At 43.5% G+C, this 17,541-nt stretch overlaps 1 protein-coding gene across 1 annotated transcript in view; it reads left to right on the forward strand.

Moving 5' to 3' along the window:
- Positions 1-441: 441 nt before the first annotated feature.
- The window catches only part of TM2D3 (TM2 domain containing 3), a 39,889-nt gene continuing 22,789 nt past the window's right edge, over positions 442-17,541 (forward strand). Inside the window, exons 1-2 of the mRNA XM_033920455.1 lie at positions 442-561; positions 13,579-13,674. Of these exons, the coding sequence (XP_033776346.1) occupies positions 444-561; positions 13,579-13,674 (214 nt within the window). The 5' untranslated portion in view covers positions 442-443. The remainder of the gene's footprint in view (positions 562-13,578; positions 13,675-17,541) is intronic.

Genomic DNA, 17,541 nt, shown 5'->3' on the forward strand with positions numbered 1-17,541 from the left:
AAGAACCAAACGAGGGAACAAAGAGAGCTATCTAGAGACTTCTTTAATTTTTACATTCAATATATTTATATGAAAGTTATATTTATCCCTGGTTGATGTGTACGGTTTTACTCCCACTCTCATTATTCTCTACAAGCCAGCTCCGCCTTTCACTCAGGCTCCCCCAAAAGTGCCATAATTTAATCAAGTACAGGGCCAGAGCTGTGGGTCCCCATGCCAGAGACCAACTATGCACGAAACAGAAAAAAAATATATATATACACAGCTCGCCAACGGGCTTTCGGACCCGTTCACATTTCTGCCTTGGGTTTCTGCATGTTTAAGACTGCCCTTGCTGAGCAGCAAAGCGAAAAATCCTGAGTCACCAAACGTGTGCTCCCATTCCCCAAACCAGTACCCACTGAGCTTGCGCAGCAAGCAGGAGTCCCGTCTGTCAAAATCACATGACCAACCGGAAACGGAAGTGGACTGTTCGTTTCAAGATGGTGGCTGTGGGTCTGCTGCTGAGAGGGTGTGGGGTGGTTCTGTTTCTTTTGCGGTTTTGTGTCCTATCGGCGAAAGGTAAGTAGTGGACGCTGGACAGGGCTAAAGGATGGAGTATTAGTATATTTCTTTGTTTTAAGTACTAGCCTTGCTAGAGACACTCCTTGGAAGCTGCGGTACTGCGCTGTTTTGGAGGGTTGCGTGCTCTCCGCACAGTTGTGAGAGGGGTTTAGAAATTACGTGCTTTGAATCTAAGAATGACCAAGGTGATTTATTTCGCACCATGTTTCTGCCTCTCTCTCTATCTATCTATCTATCTCTCTCTTTTTCTTTTTCTCCCTCTTTCTTTCCCTCTCTTATTTCACTTTCCCTGCTTTTCTGCCTTTCATATATCTTCTATTAGCAGTTACAAATACCCTGGATTCTTTTTATTAATCTGGTTGTATGTAAATGATTGTAGACATAGATTTTTTCTACACCATTGTGTCTTATTCAGATTTTGTGTGTTTGAACTGCTTTCTGTAAATTTCTTATAATATTCAATAAAAACTAATGAATTAAACTAAAAAAAAAAGAAATTACGTGTGAAGGTACCTTTTTAGGATAAGGCCCTCCGTTAGTAGTGCAGAGACTTGAGCCAGAGACTGAAGAGATGTAAAAAGGCTTTTATTAAACAAGCATATATGCTGGACTTCTGGGCAGAACTGGCTGCATAAACAGAAGACCCCGAGGATCTCGGACACCAAAGTTATATAGGATCCTAACCAGTTCAAACCAGTTCTAACCAGCTCTGACCAAAAGGTAACAGCAGAGAGAAAAACAAAACCATAAATCCATCCTATAATCTATACATCAATGGCTAGCTAACATCTACATTCCTTTGCCTCCTGGCTGTACCAGGCACTAAGACAGATACATAGAACAGGCCTGCATGCATACGTGATTTCTCAGAGCAATAAAGTGGAGTCACAAGTTGTTCTTTATACTAATTATGACCCACTGATCTAAAATAAAGTTTTCTTCATCTACACCGTGACCCAGCTATGTCAGCTAGCTAGGGATCCTTCATTCCCAACTTTTCTTCTGTAGGCTAGCTGACTAGCTGGGTTATGGGAGGTCAGGGCCATCTGTATCAGAGGTGGGGACTGGGTGATAGGAGGAAAGGGCCAGGACTAGAGCGGTGGTACTTTTGTCAATCGTAGTCCTAATAGTACGGTTAAGGGTTTTCAATAAACATGGTAACAGGCAAGGAAGAACACAAAATATGACAGAGAATACCAGGAAAATTATGGTGAGGGCTTTAAAGAGTCCCGGTTTGGAGGCCCAATCAGTCAGTGAGTTAAGTCCAAATATATCAGCAGAAAAACCCTTTCAAGTCTGGACAGGAAAGTGAGCTAATCTGGTAATTTTATCTATGACCTCTTCAACCACAAATCCTTCATCATCCAGTTGTAGACAGCAGTTGGAAAGATTGAATTTGCCACATACCCCTCCTTCAGCGGCCAATAGATAGTCTAAGGCCAGTCGGTTCTGATAGATGGCGGTACGCATCATAGTGTTCGCTTTGGCCAAGGCTCCCAGGGCCCTAGCTGTTTCATTGGTGATAACTTCTAAAACCGCCTGCAGTCGTATGAGGCAGTTAAGCATGTAGATTGGGGTCCGGTACCCAAACATACCATCATCAGCCCAAGTAGCAGGACCGTAGACAGCAATGATGCGCTCCGGGGGCCAAGTGTCTCCCCATTTACCAATCTCCAGGCTTCTTTCAGAACGGGCCCGTTGATCGAATACTGGGACAGCCAGATGTTCTCCTTCGGATAACGGGAGGAGGAAGAAGGCTGGTTTGATAGTGCCCAGAACACAAGTGCCAGTCCAATTTGAGGGTAGAGTGGGGTACGCCGTTTTCCCACAGATCCAGTAGTATCCTTCCGGTGCAGCCCAAGGGGCAGAAGCAGGCAGGTTGAGGTAGACATTTAATGTGGTAGCATTGCCAGTAGTATTCCATCGTCTGGGTATTTTTAACTTAGGATCTCCGGTCCAATAAGTCCAACCGGGCTGAGAGGTGCTGTTTTAGTCCATAAGGATTGGCACTGCAGGTGTCCAACACGAGTGGTAAAGGATGGTCCGAGACGCTGTATGCAGTGTTTTGCCAGAATGGAGTTTTTCAGAGGCCAGCTGGGTGCCCCCGCAGACATAACAGTTTGTCAGATTTAAGGTGGCTCCTATGGTTTCAGCGAACTGTATGAAAAGGTTGCGGGTGGTGGCAGAGGGCACAAAGTCTTGTTGGTCAAGTTTCATATGTTCATAAAAGTCTGGAAACACAATGCTGTGTTGTTCAGGGATCCGGTGTCTCTCAACGAGTTTGATGTGTAAGACAGTACCAGGGTCCGTGCCCTTACCATATATCTGTAGGCCCACAAGATAGCGAGCTTTCCGGAGGCTATCATCGAGGTTCCATTTAAACGGCTGTAGAATAGTGAAGTTAAGTGGATTACAGTTCTGGAGGCCACAGTCAGAGGTAGTCACCCCTTTGGATAATATGGCTCGGGTGGTGGGTAGTCGGGTCATACCCCAAGTAGCCCAGGATACACATCTCCAGTAGTTACAGTAGTAGTGTTCGGAAGACCCTTCACAGTGGGACGGCATCTGTCCCGCCAGGCACATGTATTTATCGTTGTGCATATATTCCCTCCTCCATGCTAGGGCACCACAACATCCAAGGAAGGTGGGGTTTTGGTCCATGGCATGGTAAGCATCAAAGAGGACTGAGGCCGGGACATGGGGATTAGTGACCAGGGTTTGTTGAATCAGGGGGCCCTGATCCCAGACTGACCTGACCTCTATCCAAGTATCCCTATTAGTTGCTTTGGGGTCGAAACAGATCTGTGAATCTCCATTATTACATATAGAATATTCAACCTTGTTATATATACATACAGGGGTCACTAGTTGACCCTTACACTCATAATTAGTTTGAAATCTAATAACATTTTCCGTTTTGCCCCCATTGTCCACTAGTGCCACACAAGGGGCACACCCAGGCGTGGGAGGGGTAGGGGACATGGACAATGTTGGCAAGACGTAAATCACAAGCAGTATATACACAACAGAGTTCATATTAAATATCTTGACAGATCTCTGGATCAGATGTGCGTGATTACTCTTCCAGAGTGTGGGGCAGCCACGTGATTTTCAGTTGAAGGTCAGTAGGCCCTTTTTCACAAATATACTCAGCAGCGGGCTTCACACGGCTGTAGTGAATCCAAGACTCGTGGCGGGACAATTTGACAGCTGTGGGAGAAGCAAGTAAGACAGTGAAAGGCCCTGTCCAAAGGGGTTTCAGCGGTTCTTTCTTCCATACTTTTAGCCACACTTGATCCCCAGGTTTGTAGAGGTGAACAGGGGTTGTAATTGGTAGCGGGGCTCTAGAAATGACCCAGTTATGTAATTTCATAATGGTCTTTCCTAGCTGCTTTATCTCTGCGTCTGTGATAGCGTTCCCTATCTGTTCAAGAGACTCAGGGTCTGGGCTGACTATCGGCGGGGGTCGGCCATACATGAGCTCAAATGGGGACAACCGATTGCGTTTACCTGGGGTACAGCGGATGCAAAATAGAACAGAAGGGATCAGTTTGGGCCATGGCAGGCGGCTTTCCTCTGCCGCTTTTCCGAGGAGGGTTTTAATAGTTCTGTTGATGCGTTCAACTTGGCCAGAGCTCTGGGGGTGATAGGCCGTATGTAATTTCCAGGTGATTTGCAGAGCCCGAGAGACAGCTTGTGTGACTTGTGATATGTAGGCGGGGCCATTATCGCTGGCAATCACTAGGGGCAGGCCATAGCGAGGGATGATGTCATGGAGTAAAACCTTTACTATTTCCCTACTTTTCTCTGTGCACACTGGGTAGGCCTCTGGCCACCCAGTGTGGGAATCAATGAAAACCAGGAGGTAACGGAACCCATGGGAGGGGGGCAAGTGGGTAAAATCAGTAGAGAGGACTTGCATGGGGTGTGAACCGATAGGCTGGTGACCAGGAACGGGGGACCTGACAGAAGAGGGGTTGTGTCGGAGGCAAATGACACAGCGGAGCAGGACATGGGAGATGAGTTGAGAGAGATTCGGGATATAGAAATTCTGTCGGAGAAGAGTGCGGAGAGCTGGGTTACCGGCATGAGAAAAATTGTGTGCACGGTGGACAACAGTGAGGGCCAGGAGTTGAGGGACGTACAGGAGGGGGGTGGATGTGTGGGAGGAGGGTATAGTAATCCATCCGGATGGGAGGGTGCAATGGCCAGGTTGCTGCGTGGCCTACTTGCGCTCGGGGTCAGTGTACTGGGGGGAAAGGGAATGAAGGAAAGGTTGAGGGGAGGAAAGGGATAACAGAAGAGGGGGTGTGGGCGGACCTTGGAGGGCCGCCTGGCGAGCCGAGCGGTCAGCCAAGGCATTACCGCGGCTGATGAAATCACAGAGGCGACGGTGGGCCCGGCAGTGCATGATAGAAACTTTGGAGGGTAGCAAGATAGCATCCAAAAGGTCCAGGATGAGTTGGTGGTGTTGGATAGGGGATCCAGAGGAGGTGAGGAAGGAACGCTGGCGCCAGAGGACAGCGTGGGCGTGAACAGCTAGAAAGGCAATTTAGATAGGAAAAAAACAAAAAATGCAAAAAGGGAGAGAAAAATCTCCAAAAATGGCCAATGGTATAGTTGGTTTCCCTGGGGTACCCCACAAACCAAACAGATAGACAACACAAAGATTACAGGGCATAAACAAACATAGAAAACACAAAAGGCGTGGAACTTTTCTTCCAGCTGGCAAGGATTCAGAGCTGAACTTAGATCTGCAGAGAAATGCACAGTTATACAAAAACAAACGTCCATCATAGCACGAATCATAATTGGGTGCACACAGTGACAAAGTAAAGTGTGATATAGCACATGGCATAATAATCACATAATCATAAAAGGCATCTAAATGGTTACTGGAACGTCCGAAAGAGAAAACGTAAGAATGTTATCACTCTGGCTTGGTGCCCTGCCAATTACATTCATAAGGCAGACAGGGACGCAACTGCTAGGGTGTGCTTCAATCTTGAAAAATAAGCAAAACTTACTAGGTAAAGTAAGATACAGTGTACAATGTTAAATATAGAGGTATTCTGAAGTATGGCAATGTCAATTCAAAGGAAAAAAAAAGAAACATGTTAAATGTTAAGTGCAAGGTCATTTCAAGGTTACTGAAAGCAGAACATTGTCCTCCTTCTCTGGGTAGAAAAAGGCTCATTGTAACAGGTCCAGAACAGCTCTGTATGTATGACTGCGAAGGAAAAGAAGAGACATTTTAACGTGACACCACCCCTGAGGTCACTTAGCCATGTTCCCTGCAGGCAGACCTGGAACTCTTGTCTGCCATCTGGGTCCCACTACACTCTGAGGAGTGGGCACTGCTGCAGACTAGATGTAGCTACTTTAGTCTGCACTGTCCTTACATAATAACTACCCCCTTCCTCTGGAGTTTGAGCTACCAAGTTTATTTGAAAGGTATTTCTGTTTCCAATTGTATTTAGAATCTGATTGATAATAACACTTTATACAAACATGCATGGGAAGAAAGAATTCATAAAGAACACCAGGATAAAGACACAATACGGGAAAGCAAGGGAGACTGGTAGCACAAAAGAAGTAATCTCAATCCATCCGTTATCAATAAAACTCATTCATAAAGGAAAAAAAAAAAAAAAAAAAGAGTTGACCACATTACACCGCTATTGATTAAGTCCCATTGGCTACCTATTAGCCAACGAATTACTTTTAAGATATTATTCTTGGTTTTTAAAGTTCTAGCTTTCAATGAGCCTCAATTCATGTCTAGAATGATCATTCCTTATTATGCCCCTCGTTCTCTACGATCATCAGCACAAGACTTATGAACTGTCCCTTCCTTAAAAATTGTGGGTACAAGAAGAAATGACATGTTTTCTGTTACAGCGCCACAAACGTGGAATGCACTGCTACTGTACATCAGAAAAGAAAAAGATCTTATCTCTTTTATAAAACTCTTAAAAACTTTGTTATTTAACTTTGTACTTGTGTCTTAAAATTGTTTGTCCTCTAAAATGTGTTTTTTTTTTTTAATTGTTCAGCGCTTAGAATGTTTGTATAGGCGATTCATCAAATAATAATAAAACTTGAAACTTGAACTTGAATTATCAAGCCCATGTTTAGCAAATATTTCAATTTTCAGAAAAATATGGATACTTAACCTCTATCATTGTTAGTCTTGTACTTTAAATCCCCCAACACTGGGATACAAAGGCAGGGATGTGCCCAACACAAACCCCACATGTCTGACAAACGGTTGCTTTTTTTTTTTCTTTTTTATTACCAGCAGACACACTTTGACAACTGCGAGAACACGTAAATTATCTGGCTCAACTTTCTTTAAATTACTCACTGTCTGTAACAAATCCACTGCACGCAACATATATCTAAAATCACAGTCCTTATTCTCGTTCAGTGCGAACTCACATTCTTAATTCTGTCTTGATCCACATGCATTTTACCCTGTTAAGCAACTTACACTATCCTGTCTGCAACTTTCGGCAAAACAATCATGCTGGCTTACTTTACCAACTTTTCCCAGGTTTCCAACCTAAATGCTATTTCCATCTACCCGGGTAATTTCTCAACATCACCAATTTCTTGTTCTCTGTGTCTTGTCAGGTGTCCCCAGAGCTTTTGTTTTATTAATTTGACAAAAAGTTGATTAAATTCCAAATACTAAGCCTTTGACAACAATAAAAATAAGGATGAAAAAAACAATAAAAAATCTTAGGGTCGCCATAATCGCCAGAAAAGGCGGTTGTAAAATATTTAAGCATGATCTGAAGGGGGTCGGTGGTGCTCTGACCCATATTTTACAATCTATATATGCACCCAACAAAAGTTCCAATTTCCAGAAACCAGAATCCTATATACCTCTCTGTGCTTCACAACGGATTAAGAAGTTACTAGACAGAAGAGGTAGAGACAGGATAGAGAAGGAATCAACTTCTCACTTACCAAGACAGGTCCGGTACCGGCACAACAAAACCAGGAGCCAGAAATCTCCACCGATTCGTTCCTTCTCGAGGTGCAATCCGTTGTCTTCGACGAGAAACCGTTCCTGGTCAACCACCAGGTTAATGCCGGCTATTACGGGTCTCGTAGGAGGCAAGGTTTGAGATCCTCCGAGGGAGACGATCGTGCCAAACAGGCTCAAGTCTGTAGATCAAGTCCCTGTTCGGCTGCGCCAAATGAAGGTACCTTTTTAGGATAAGGCCCTCCGTTAGTAGTGCAGAGACTTGAGCCAGAGACTGAAGAGATGTAAAAAGGCTTTTATTAAACAAGCATATATGCTGGACTTCTGGGCAGAACTGGCTGCATAAACAGAAGACCCCGAGGATCTCGGACACCAAAGTTATATAGGATCCTAACCAGTTCAAACCAGTTCTAACCAGCTCTGACCAAAAGGTAACAGCAGAGAGAAAAACAAAACCATAAATCCATCCTATAATCTATACATCAATGGCTAGCTAACATCTACATTCCTTTGCCTCCTGGCTGTACCAGGCACTAAGACAGATACATAGAACAGGCCTGCATGCATACGTGATTTCTCAGAGCAATAAAGTGGAGTCACAAGTTGTTCTTTATACTAATTATGACCCACTGATCTAAAATAAAGTTTTCTTCATCTACACCGTGACCCAGCTATGTCAGCTAGCTAGGGATCCTTCAACGTGCTTTGATTAAAAAAAAAAAAAATCCATTATTGACGATGTTAATTTCATATGTTTATTTTACGTTATAAACGCATATTGAAAATGGTTTTGAAGGTTGGGCGACTTTTCCGCCTAGTCTAATAACTAGTTTTGATCAGTATGTCTTTTTCCTTGTCATGTGGTTTCTTCATGTCTTTTTTTTTTTTGTCTTGACTTGTTTGTGCCTGAGCAACAAACTAATTGAACTTACTTTTTAATTCATTTATTCGTGTATTACACTAACGCATTGCAGTATGTTTTAATTAGAGATTAATGGCTTCTTGTGCTGTTTCAGCCTTAGCTTCTGTCAGTAGGGGCCTTAGGCGCTTGGGCCAATCAGGCCCTAGGATCCTGTGGGTTGGGGAGGGGTGGGCCTGCTGGCTGGATGACCCGTCCGGCCAACTTGCAAGTAAGCCCGAGGGGGGGGGGGATTCATTGGGGCGGTCTGGCAGTAGAGGTTGGGCACCCTCCTGCAGTGATCATCAGGGGTGGGGTGGGGGAGGGGGCCTACCAGCAGGAAGGGTTAAGCACCTTCCTGCTGGCAATCGTGGGTTTTGTCGGCAGGAGGGGTTGGGCACCCTCCTGCCGTGATCATTGTGTGGGGGGGGTTGGGGAGGGAAGACTGGCGGCCATATTATATTAATCGCGGCAGGGAGATCCCTTGCAGCGATTAAGTAGCGGCCGCATCCATTTACCATGTAGGCCAGCATTTTGCAAGCCTACATTGTAAGCATCTCCCACTCTGCTAGGGAGATGCGTAGGGCCACCTAGGTTCACCTTAGGCTACCGCCTAGCCTTAGGTGAGCTTAGGCAGGCTTGCGGGCCTCCCTAGGCTCCCGGAGGTGCCTTCAATATAGGTGTCTTTCCTGGGGTGCATTTTTTTTTTTTTTAAACGTGCCTTCCGATTGGCTGATTAGACAGCTGTAGGACGCCTACAGTTGCCTACAATCGGGACACACTTTGCAGAATCAGGGCCAAAGTGTTCACAAGCTGAATAACTTGTCTTCCAAACAAGAAGTTATTTTGCTGAAGATGAAAGTATAGGGTTTAGTAATATGAAAAAAGGTTAAATGATTTGATTTATTGACTTGTATTAAACAGTATTTAAGTTTGTTCTAAAGTAGTTTGAAATTTACAGTTTAAAATTGACAGCAAATTTAAAATATGCAATAAACTTCCAACAAATGAACAGTTAATGAAAGTTTATATAAAAACATGTTCATGCAAATATTAGTATATTGAGAGAGTTCAATTGAAATTCTCATTTTTCCTTAAATAAACTTTGGCTGGTAGATATAGAGGGGCATTTTCGATAGGATTTCTAATTCAGACTTTGGACATTTCCACAAGGACATCCAAAAATTGGGTTGGGAAAATGACCATTTTCAAAACCGCAAAACATCCTATCTTTTTCAAAAATGATTCATCTAGATCAGGGGTGTCAAAGTCCCTCCTTTGAGGGCCGCAATCCAGTCAGGTTTTCAGGATTTCCCCAATGAATATGCATGAGATTATTTGCATGCACTGCTTTCATTGTATGCTAATGGACCTCATGCATATTCATTGGGGAATACCCGACTGGATTGCGGCCCTCGAGGAGGGACTTTGACACCCCTGATCTAGATGAATCATTTTTGAAAAAGATAGGATGTTTTGAGGTTTTGAAAATGGTTATTTTCCCAACCCAGCCCTGATCTAGATGTCCTTAGAATGTCTATCTTTTTTGCTATTTTCTAAAATCCAAATGTCTAAATGCAAAATGTTCAAACCAAGCCTATTTGGACATGGGAAGAGCCAGCATTTTAATGGACTGGCCACACAGTCATGCTAACAGAGCAGCGGGGCACCTTAGCACAAAAAGGGTGTTAGGTACACATTTCACTATAACCCCCTTATAATGTCTGGTGAGCCCTCTAAAACGCCACCAAAACCTACTATATACTCACCTGTCTACCACCCCAATAGCCCTTATGGCTTCAGGTGTCGCACATAGCAGTACAGTAGGTAGGTAGGGTGGGATATGGGCCTGGATCCCCTTCTCTATGGTTCACTACACCGCACTACACTACACCCACGAGGCTACTCTACACCTACTTACTGCTCTATTAGGATTTCCCATAATATGCTGCTGCTGGTATGTACTGTTTCTTTTACATCTTTGTGGGGTGGGAGGAGGGTCAGTAATCACCGGGAGAGTGTGGAAGGGTCATGCCTTCATGCAAGCAGTAGTCGTTTGGTCAGTTTGGGTACCGTTTGACCCTTATTTGATCTTAAAACAAGTCTAACTCTGAATGTCTAAATGATGCCATGGTCTTCAGAGGTTGATTATCCCTGCAAGATGTCCAAGTCATAAGGCTGCCCAAAACACGCCCCTTAAGATTTAGATCTATTGGAGAGAAAATGACCTGCAAAATGTCTAAAACAGTGAATCGCAAACTGTGTGCCATGACAAAATTCCGGAGCTTACAATCTAAACAAGACGGACAAACAGGATGTCATGGATGCTGCTGCTGAACAGCCAACATGTAACCAGCAGGGATGGGGAGGGGCAGACACAGGGTGAAATATGGACGTAGCCAGTTAGCGGAAACAGCTAGGAAAGCAACCAGCTAGGTCAGGGGTGTCAAACTCAGTCACATTAAGGCTAAGTTGCGGGCCTAATCTCCGCCTCAGACCCCGCCCCCATAATAGTACTAATTGTAACACCATTTTTTCCATTCATTTTTCATGTAAACACACACAATATAATCTTATTAACAACACATAATGGTTAACCACAAAATTAAACTACACAAAGCACACTGTATGCTTCTCAACATTAATTCCTACCGGAACACAGATAACCCCATGCAAATATGGGACCAAAAACTAAAAGTACTAATATATACAAAGGAAACCCTAAGATTCAAAACTCTGCATGCAATACAACCCCAGAGAAATAGAAACAAATGCATTTCTTCCTGAACAGTGCAAAATATAGACAGCAGATGTAAATTCTCAAAATTGACACAATTCAATCACTAAATTGAAAATAAAATAATTTGCCCTACCTTTGTTGTTTCCCTCCCGGCGGGTGTCTTATCTTCTGGCTGGCTCCCGCTTGGTTTATATGCGGCCCGCGGTGCGAAGTGGCATTTTAATTGCTGCCTCCAGTGTTATCTTCTGGCCTGCTCCCTGCTCCTCACTGCTGCAGTGTGCCCAAAGCTGTGGACGGCGGTTTCTCATGCGTCCTGTGCCTCATCTGGAAGCATTCCCTCTGATGGTGCAACGTAAGAGGCTTCCAGTTCAGGCGTAGGACGTGCATAGGAGCCACAGCCGCCGCCCGCGGCTTTGTGCACACTGCAGCAGTAAGAAGAAGGGAGCCGGCCAGAAGATGACACTGGGGGTGGCAATGAAAACGCCGCATCGCAACATGGGCTGCATAAAATGGCCAAGCGGGCCTTGAATTTGACACCTTTTGAGTTAGGTAATCACAGAAAATTAAGACAAGAAAAGTGCATAAATTAAGGGCTGCTTTAAGTTTTTAACCAGGCACCTGTTTGATTGGTCAGTGCCTGGTTAAGCTCACTTAGGGTCTGAGTCAGACCTCCACCCCTTGCAATTCACCCTCCAACTCCCTGAAAGAAATAGAAGGCTCTCCGAGTCCCCACCCCTCCAGGCCTACCTGGAGAAGTCCCTTGTGGTCCAGGGGGAAATCAGGCAAGAGAAATGTCCAGTTTCTCCTACTGGGCTTCATTCAGCCTGCATTCCAAAATGACTGTTGCAACCTCTAGCAGCAGCTTCGTGGTACTATATACATCATACCTGCCCAATTTCCCCCCTAGGCCCTAAGGGACATCTCCTGATAGGCCCTGGGAGAGGGGATTATGGGGATGGGGGTGTAGGCAGCCTTCTATTTCCTTCATAGGTTTTAAAAACCCGTACAGCAGCCCAGCTGCAGCACAGATAAGTTTTTAAAAAATATTTTGATAAACATATAGTAGCAGATGAATTTATGGCTATAATATGATGTTTCAATAAGTGCTGTGATTGAAAAAAGAAGAGCAGCTTTTACAGCTGGGGCTGGGGCCCAGAGTCTGGTCTCTTCAAAATTTTTTTCTGAGCACTTATGAAAATGATACAGTGTATGTATGTATGTATGTATATAATCCTCTACCAATCAGGGATTGGTGATTTTGTTACTTTGGAAGAAAGGCAGGAGAGGGAGATATGAAGGTATTTAAACATCTCTATGGCACAAGCACAGGAAGCAAGTCACTTGGGAGTAATCTAAGGAAGTACTTCTTTATGGAGACTCTGATTTAAAGAAAGCATGCACGATCTCTAAGGGAGCAGGATGGGTAATAGTATGGAATAGTAAACTGAATAGACCATATAGTCTTTGTCTTTCTATCTATAATAATAAAACCCTAGAGCGCGCATGCGCTGTTGAAAGATCGTGAGTCCTGGTGGCGTGAGGTGTGCTTCTTTGCCAGTTTTCACGGCGCCTGCGCTAGCTGGAGGTGCGTGTGCCAGCAACTCCTCCCTTCCACTGCCGCTCCTTTTCAAAGCGGCCTGCTGAGGTTCGCCAGCCGCTGTAGCGAACCTTGCAGGCTGCTCTCCACCTTCCCGACGGCGAGCAGTACCGGGGCAGGACGCTGGGCCTGCTGCACGATGATCTGCGCTAAGAGGACCAGCTCCAGTTGGAGGCATGGAGGGAGGGTAAGAATGGGAAGGGGGTACGGAGTAGGCAGGCATTGCACAACAGGGTACCAGGGGGAGAGGGAAAGGGGGCTGCTTTGGAGGGAAGGGGGCCACGGAGCACGCAGGCATGGTAGAATAGGGGACCGGGGAGAGGGAAAGGGGGCTGCTTTGGGGGGAGGGGTGTGCTGGGGGCAGACAGCAATCATCGGGGGGGGAACAGAAGGGGGCCATGGAGCACACAGGCATGGCACAACAAGGGGAGAGGGAAAGGTGGGGGGAGGGGGGAGTAGTGTGCTGGGGGGCACAAAACAATCATGCTTTGCTCTGGGAAGGGGGGGACACAGAAGGGGGCCACGGAGATACAGGCAGGCATGGCGCAACAGAGAAATACATGTAGGCAGGGAACCAGGAAGAGACACAGACAGACCAGCGTCCAAGGAGAGAGAGACAAAGAAAAAAAGGCTACATGTTTTACATCTTTGAATGCCAATTGCAAACTAATAAGTCTTCACATGTTTTAACTTCTGGAATATTATATTTCTATAACATTTTGAGAATATTTTTAGGTTTGATGATATTGCTAGTGAATCTGAAACTACATTTTTTTTTCTTTTAGGGTCTTTGAGTGTAGAACACTCACAGCTGAGGTCACATTTATCAAAAGATCAGATGACTTCCTCAGATTCTTGGGACACAAGTCCCAGAGCAACAGGTACAGTATGATAATTAAAATTATAAAACTAAGTAGCTGCTGGTGCTAAGGTGTAAGAGGTGTTGAAGGAGATTTAGGGCTCCTTTTGGGTCATTCCATGTCAAGTGATCAGATTCTTGGAAAGTGCCCTGCATGACCATCACGGATTTTGATGAAACTTCATATGCAGAGTCCACCATGTCTCATACGAACTTTGGTAAAGTTTTAGTTTCGCCTGTGGAATATTTGTGGAGATATAGCCATTTGTTTGACCCCATACCACAATGAAATACAGTACGACAATGACATTCTGACAACTTTGAGACACAATATCTCCCGAGCTGTGTTTCCAAAAAAACTGAAACTTAGCTACCCTACACAACTTTTGGAGCTCTATTCAGTGCTACCAATAATAATTTTTGTCGAGCACTGAGTGAATGGCTGAATTACAGTAAACTTGGCCGAAAAAATTAGTGCTCCAAAAAAAGTTTGTGCTCCAAAGTTTGACATTACTTAGCTCCCACAATAATTGAGTAATAAATGCAAAATTTGGCGCATAATGTCTCAGTACAACGTTGTTTTCAAAAGTACAATTTCAACCTCCAAGCTCTTTCCATTAGTTTACAAATTAAGTGTAAAGTTGCTAATTTGTGTAAAAAGGCCAAAAATAGGGTATTTTCAGCCTGCTTTTACAGAAAAATACCTTTTAGAAACTCTTTCAAATCAGTCTCATTAGAAAGAGCATATTTCAAACCCCCTAGAAAAGTGGACTTCATTTTTCAACGCAGGTTAACAATGGTGAAAAAGGGGGACAAAGTTGGGAGACGTTGCCACGGCAACAACCTCTATTTCAACATAATTCTGTCATTTTTAAAGTTACTGTTTTGTATTGATGTAGTATTACTACTACTCTATTGTGTTGGTCCATGGTGACATTGTCACTACCAGTTCAAGAGTTTGAACTGGCAACCCCATCGCCATAGGGGTCACGCCCGATAGCTGTGCAATACCAGCCACGGGTGGGCCACTTCGTCCAGGTTCCTAAGCCTTGCATTTGGTTTCTTTGTCAAGGTTCCAAAGCCTTTTGTTGGTATCTTTCTGGTTCCAAAGCCAATGATTAGGGTGTCTTATCCTAGGTTCCCAAGCCTAAATTGGGTATCTTATATGGTTCCCAAGCCGAAGTGAAGTCCACTTTGTTGGCATCGATTAGTTGGCATCCATTTTAAACTGAATTAATAATAATGTGGATCTGAAAAAGAAAACAAGTTGTAATTTGTGATCTGCATGCAACAAAATTATCGCCTCAATTTCTATTTAGGAATAATCATTAATTAAGAACACTATAATTGTACCCAAAGCTTGAGTAAAAATAAACAGGGAAAAACAGTGTGAAAAGTGACATAATTGTAAGTTGAAACGTAGGCCGTTGCTATGGTGACATCTCCCAACTTTGTCCCCCTTTTTCGGGCATTGTTAACCTGCGTTGAAAAATGAAGCCCACTTTTCTAGGGGGTTTGAAATATGCTCTTTCTAATGAGACTGATTTGAAAGAGTTTCTAAAAGGTATTTTTCTGTAAAAGCAGGCTGAAAATACCCTATTTTTGGCCTTTTTACACAAATTAGCAACTTTACACTTAATTTGTAAACTAATGGAAAGAGCTTGGAGGTTGAAATTGTACTTTTGAAAACAACGTTGTACTGAGACATTATGCGCCAAATTTCGCATTTATTACTTAATTATTGTGGGAGCTAAGTAATGTCAAACTTTGACTTTTTTTGGAGCACTAATTTTTTTGGCCAAGTTTACTGTAATTCAGCCATTCACTCAGTGCTCGACAAAAATTATTATTGGTAGCACTGAATAGAGCTCCAAAGTTGTGCAGGGTAGCTAAGTTTCAGGTTTTTTGGAAACATAGCTCGTGAGATATTGTGTCTCAAAGTTGTCAGAATGTCACTGTCGTACTGTATGTCATTGCGGTATGGGGTCAAACAAATGGCTATATCTCCACGAATATTCCACAGGCGAAACTAAAACTTTACCAAAGTTCGTTTGAGACATGGTGGACTCTGCATATGAAGTTTCATCAAAATCCGTGATAGTCATGCAGGGAGCCCTTGATCACTTGACATGGAATAACCCTTTTACTAAAGTATGGAAGAGCTGCTTACTGCAGGCCAGTGAGGTAAATGCTCCTATGCTCATTCTATTCCTATGAGCACTGGAGAATGTACCTTGCCAGCCTGCGGTAAGAAGCTTTTCTGCGGTTTAGTAAAACCCAGCGTTGGTTCTATATAGAACAGTCAGATCCTTGGTGGAATCCTACTGATGTGTGCTAAGTTTCTTTATACTAGTGCTGCCCGATTCAGGAAAAAAAATTTCAATTTGATTCACTTTTCTCACCCAATTGGAGATATATATATATATATATATTTTTTTCAAATGCCCCAGTGAGTTTATTTTGTAGCCTTTTCACCCCCCCACTTTTGCCCTCTCCAATCCCACGCTGGCGCAACTGATTTTTTAAAAAGGGTTCCAGGGGAGATTGGGAAATTACAGACCGCCTGATTTCAGTGCTGGTCAAAATGGTAGACACAATTATAAAAAATAAAATTGCGGAATATGTAAACAAACATGATTTAATGAGACGGAATCAGCATGGGTTCAGCTGAGGGAGATCTTGCCTCACCAATTTGCTTGACTTCTTTGAAGGTGTGAATAAACATGTGGATAAAGATGAGCCGGTTGATGTAGTGTATCTAGATTTTCAGAAAGCTTTGATAAAGTTTCTCATGAGAGGCTCCTTATAAAATTAAACACTCATGGGATACATGGCAAAGTTCATTTGTGAATTAGAAATTGGTTATCGGATACAAAAACAGAAGGTAGAGTTAAATGGTCATTTTTCTCAATGAAGAGGAGTAAACAGTGGAGTGCCGCAGGGGTCTGTACTGGGACCGGTGCTATTTAACTTATTTATAAATGATCTGGAAATTGGAATGACGAGTGAGGTTATTAAATTTGCAGATGACACTGATCAAAGTTGTTAAAACACTTGCAGATTGTGAAAAATTGTAGGCAGACCTTAGGAAATTAGAAGACTGGGCGTCTTAAGGGGCAGATGAAATTTAATGTGGACAAATGCAAAGTGATACACATTGGAAAGAATAACCCAAAACACAGTTAGTTACTGGATGCTAGGGTCCACCTTGGGGATTAGCGCACAAGAAAAGGATCTGGGTGTCATTGTAGACAATACGATGAAACCTTCCACCTAGTGTGAAATGGCTGCCAAAAAAAGCAAACAGGATGCTGGGAATTATTAAAAAAGGGATGGTTAACAAGACTAAGAATGTTATAATGCGACCTCACCCAGAGTACTATGTTCAGTTCTGGTCTCCTTATCTTAAGAAAGATATAGCAGCACTAGAAAAGGTTCAAAGAAGAGCGACAAAGATGATAAAGGGGATGAAACTCCTCTCGTATGAGGAAAGACTAAAAAAGTTTGGGCTCTTCAGCTTGGAAAAGAGACGGCTGAGGGGAAATATGATTAAAATCTACAAAATCCTGAGTGGAGTAGAATGGGTACAAGTGGATTGATTTTTCACTCTTGTTAAAAATTCCAAAGACTAGGGGGCACTCAAAGTTACAGGGAAATACTTTTAAAACCAATAGGAGGAAATATTTTTTCACTCACTTAAGCTCCGGAACGCATTGCCAGAGGTTGTGGTAAGAGTGGATAGCATAGCTGGTTTTAAGAACGGTTTGGACAATTTCCTGAAGGAAAGGTCCATAGTCTTGTTATTGAAAAAGACATGGGGGAAGCCGCTGGATTGGTAGCATGGAATTTTGCTATTCCTTGGGTTTTGGTCAGGTACTAGGGACCTGGA

The sequence above is a fragment of the Geotrypetes seraphini genome, chromosome 14, assembly GCF_902459505.1.
Source record: "Geotrypetes seraphini chromosome 14, aGeoSer1.1, whole genome shotgun sequence".
Taxonomy (NCBI): Eukaryota; Metazoa; Chordata; class Amphibia; order Gymnophiona; family Dermophiidae; genus Geotrypetes; species Geotrypetes seraphini.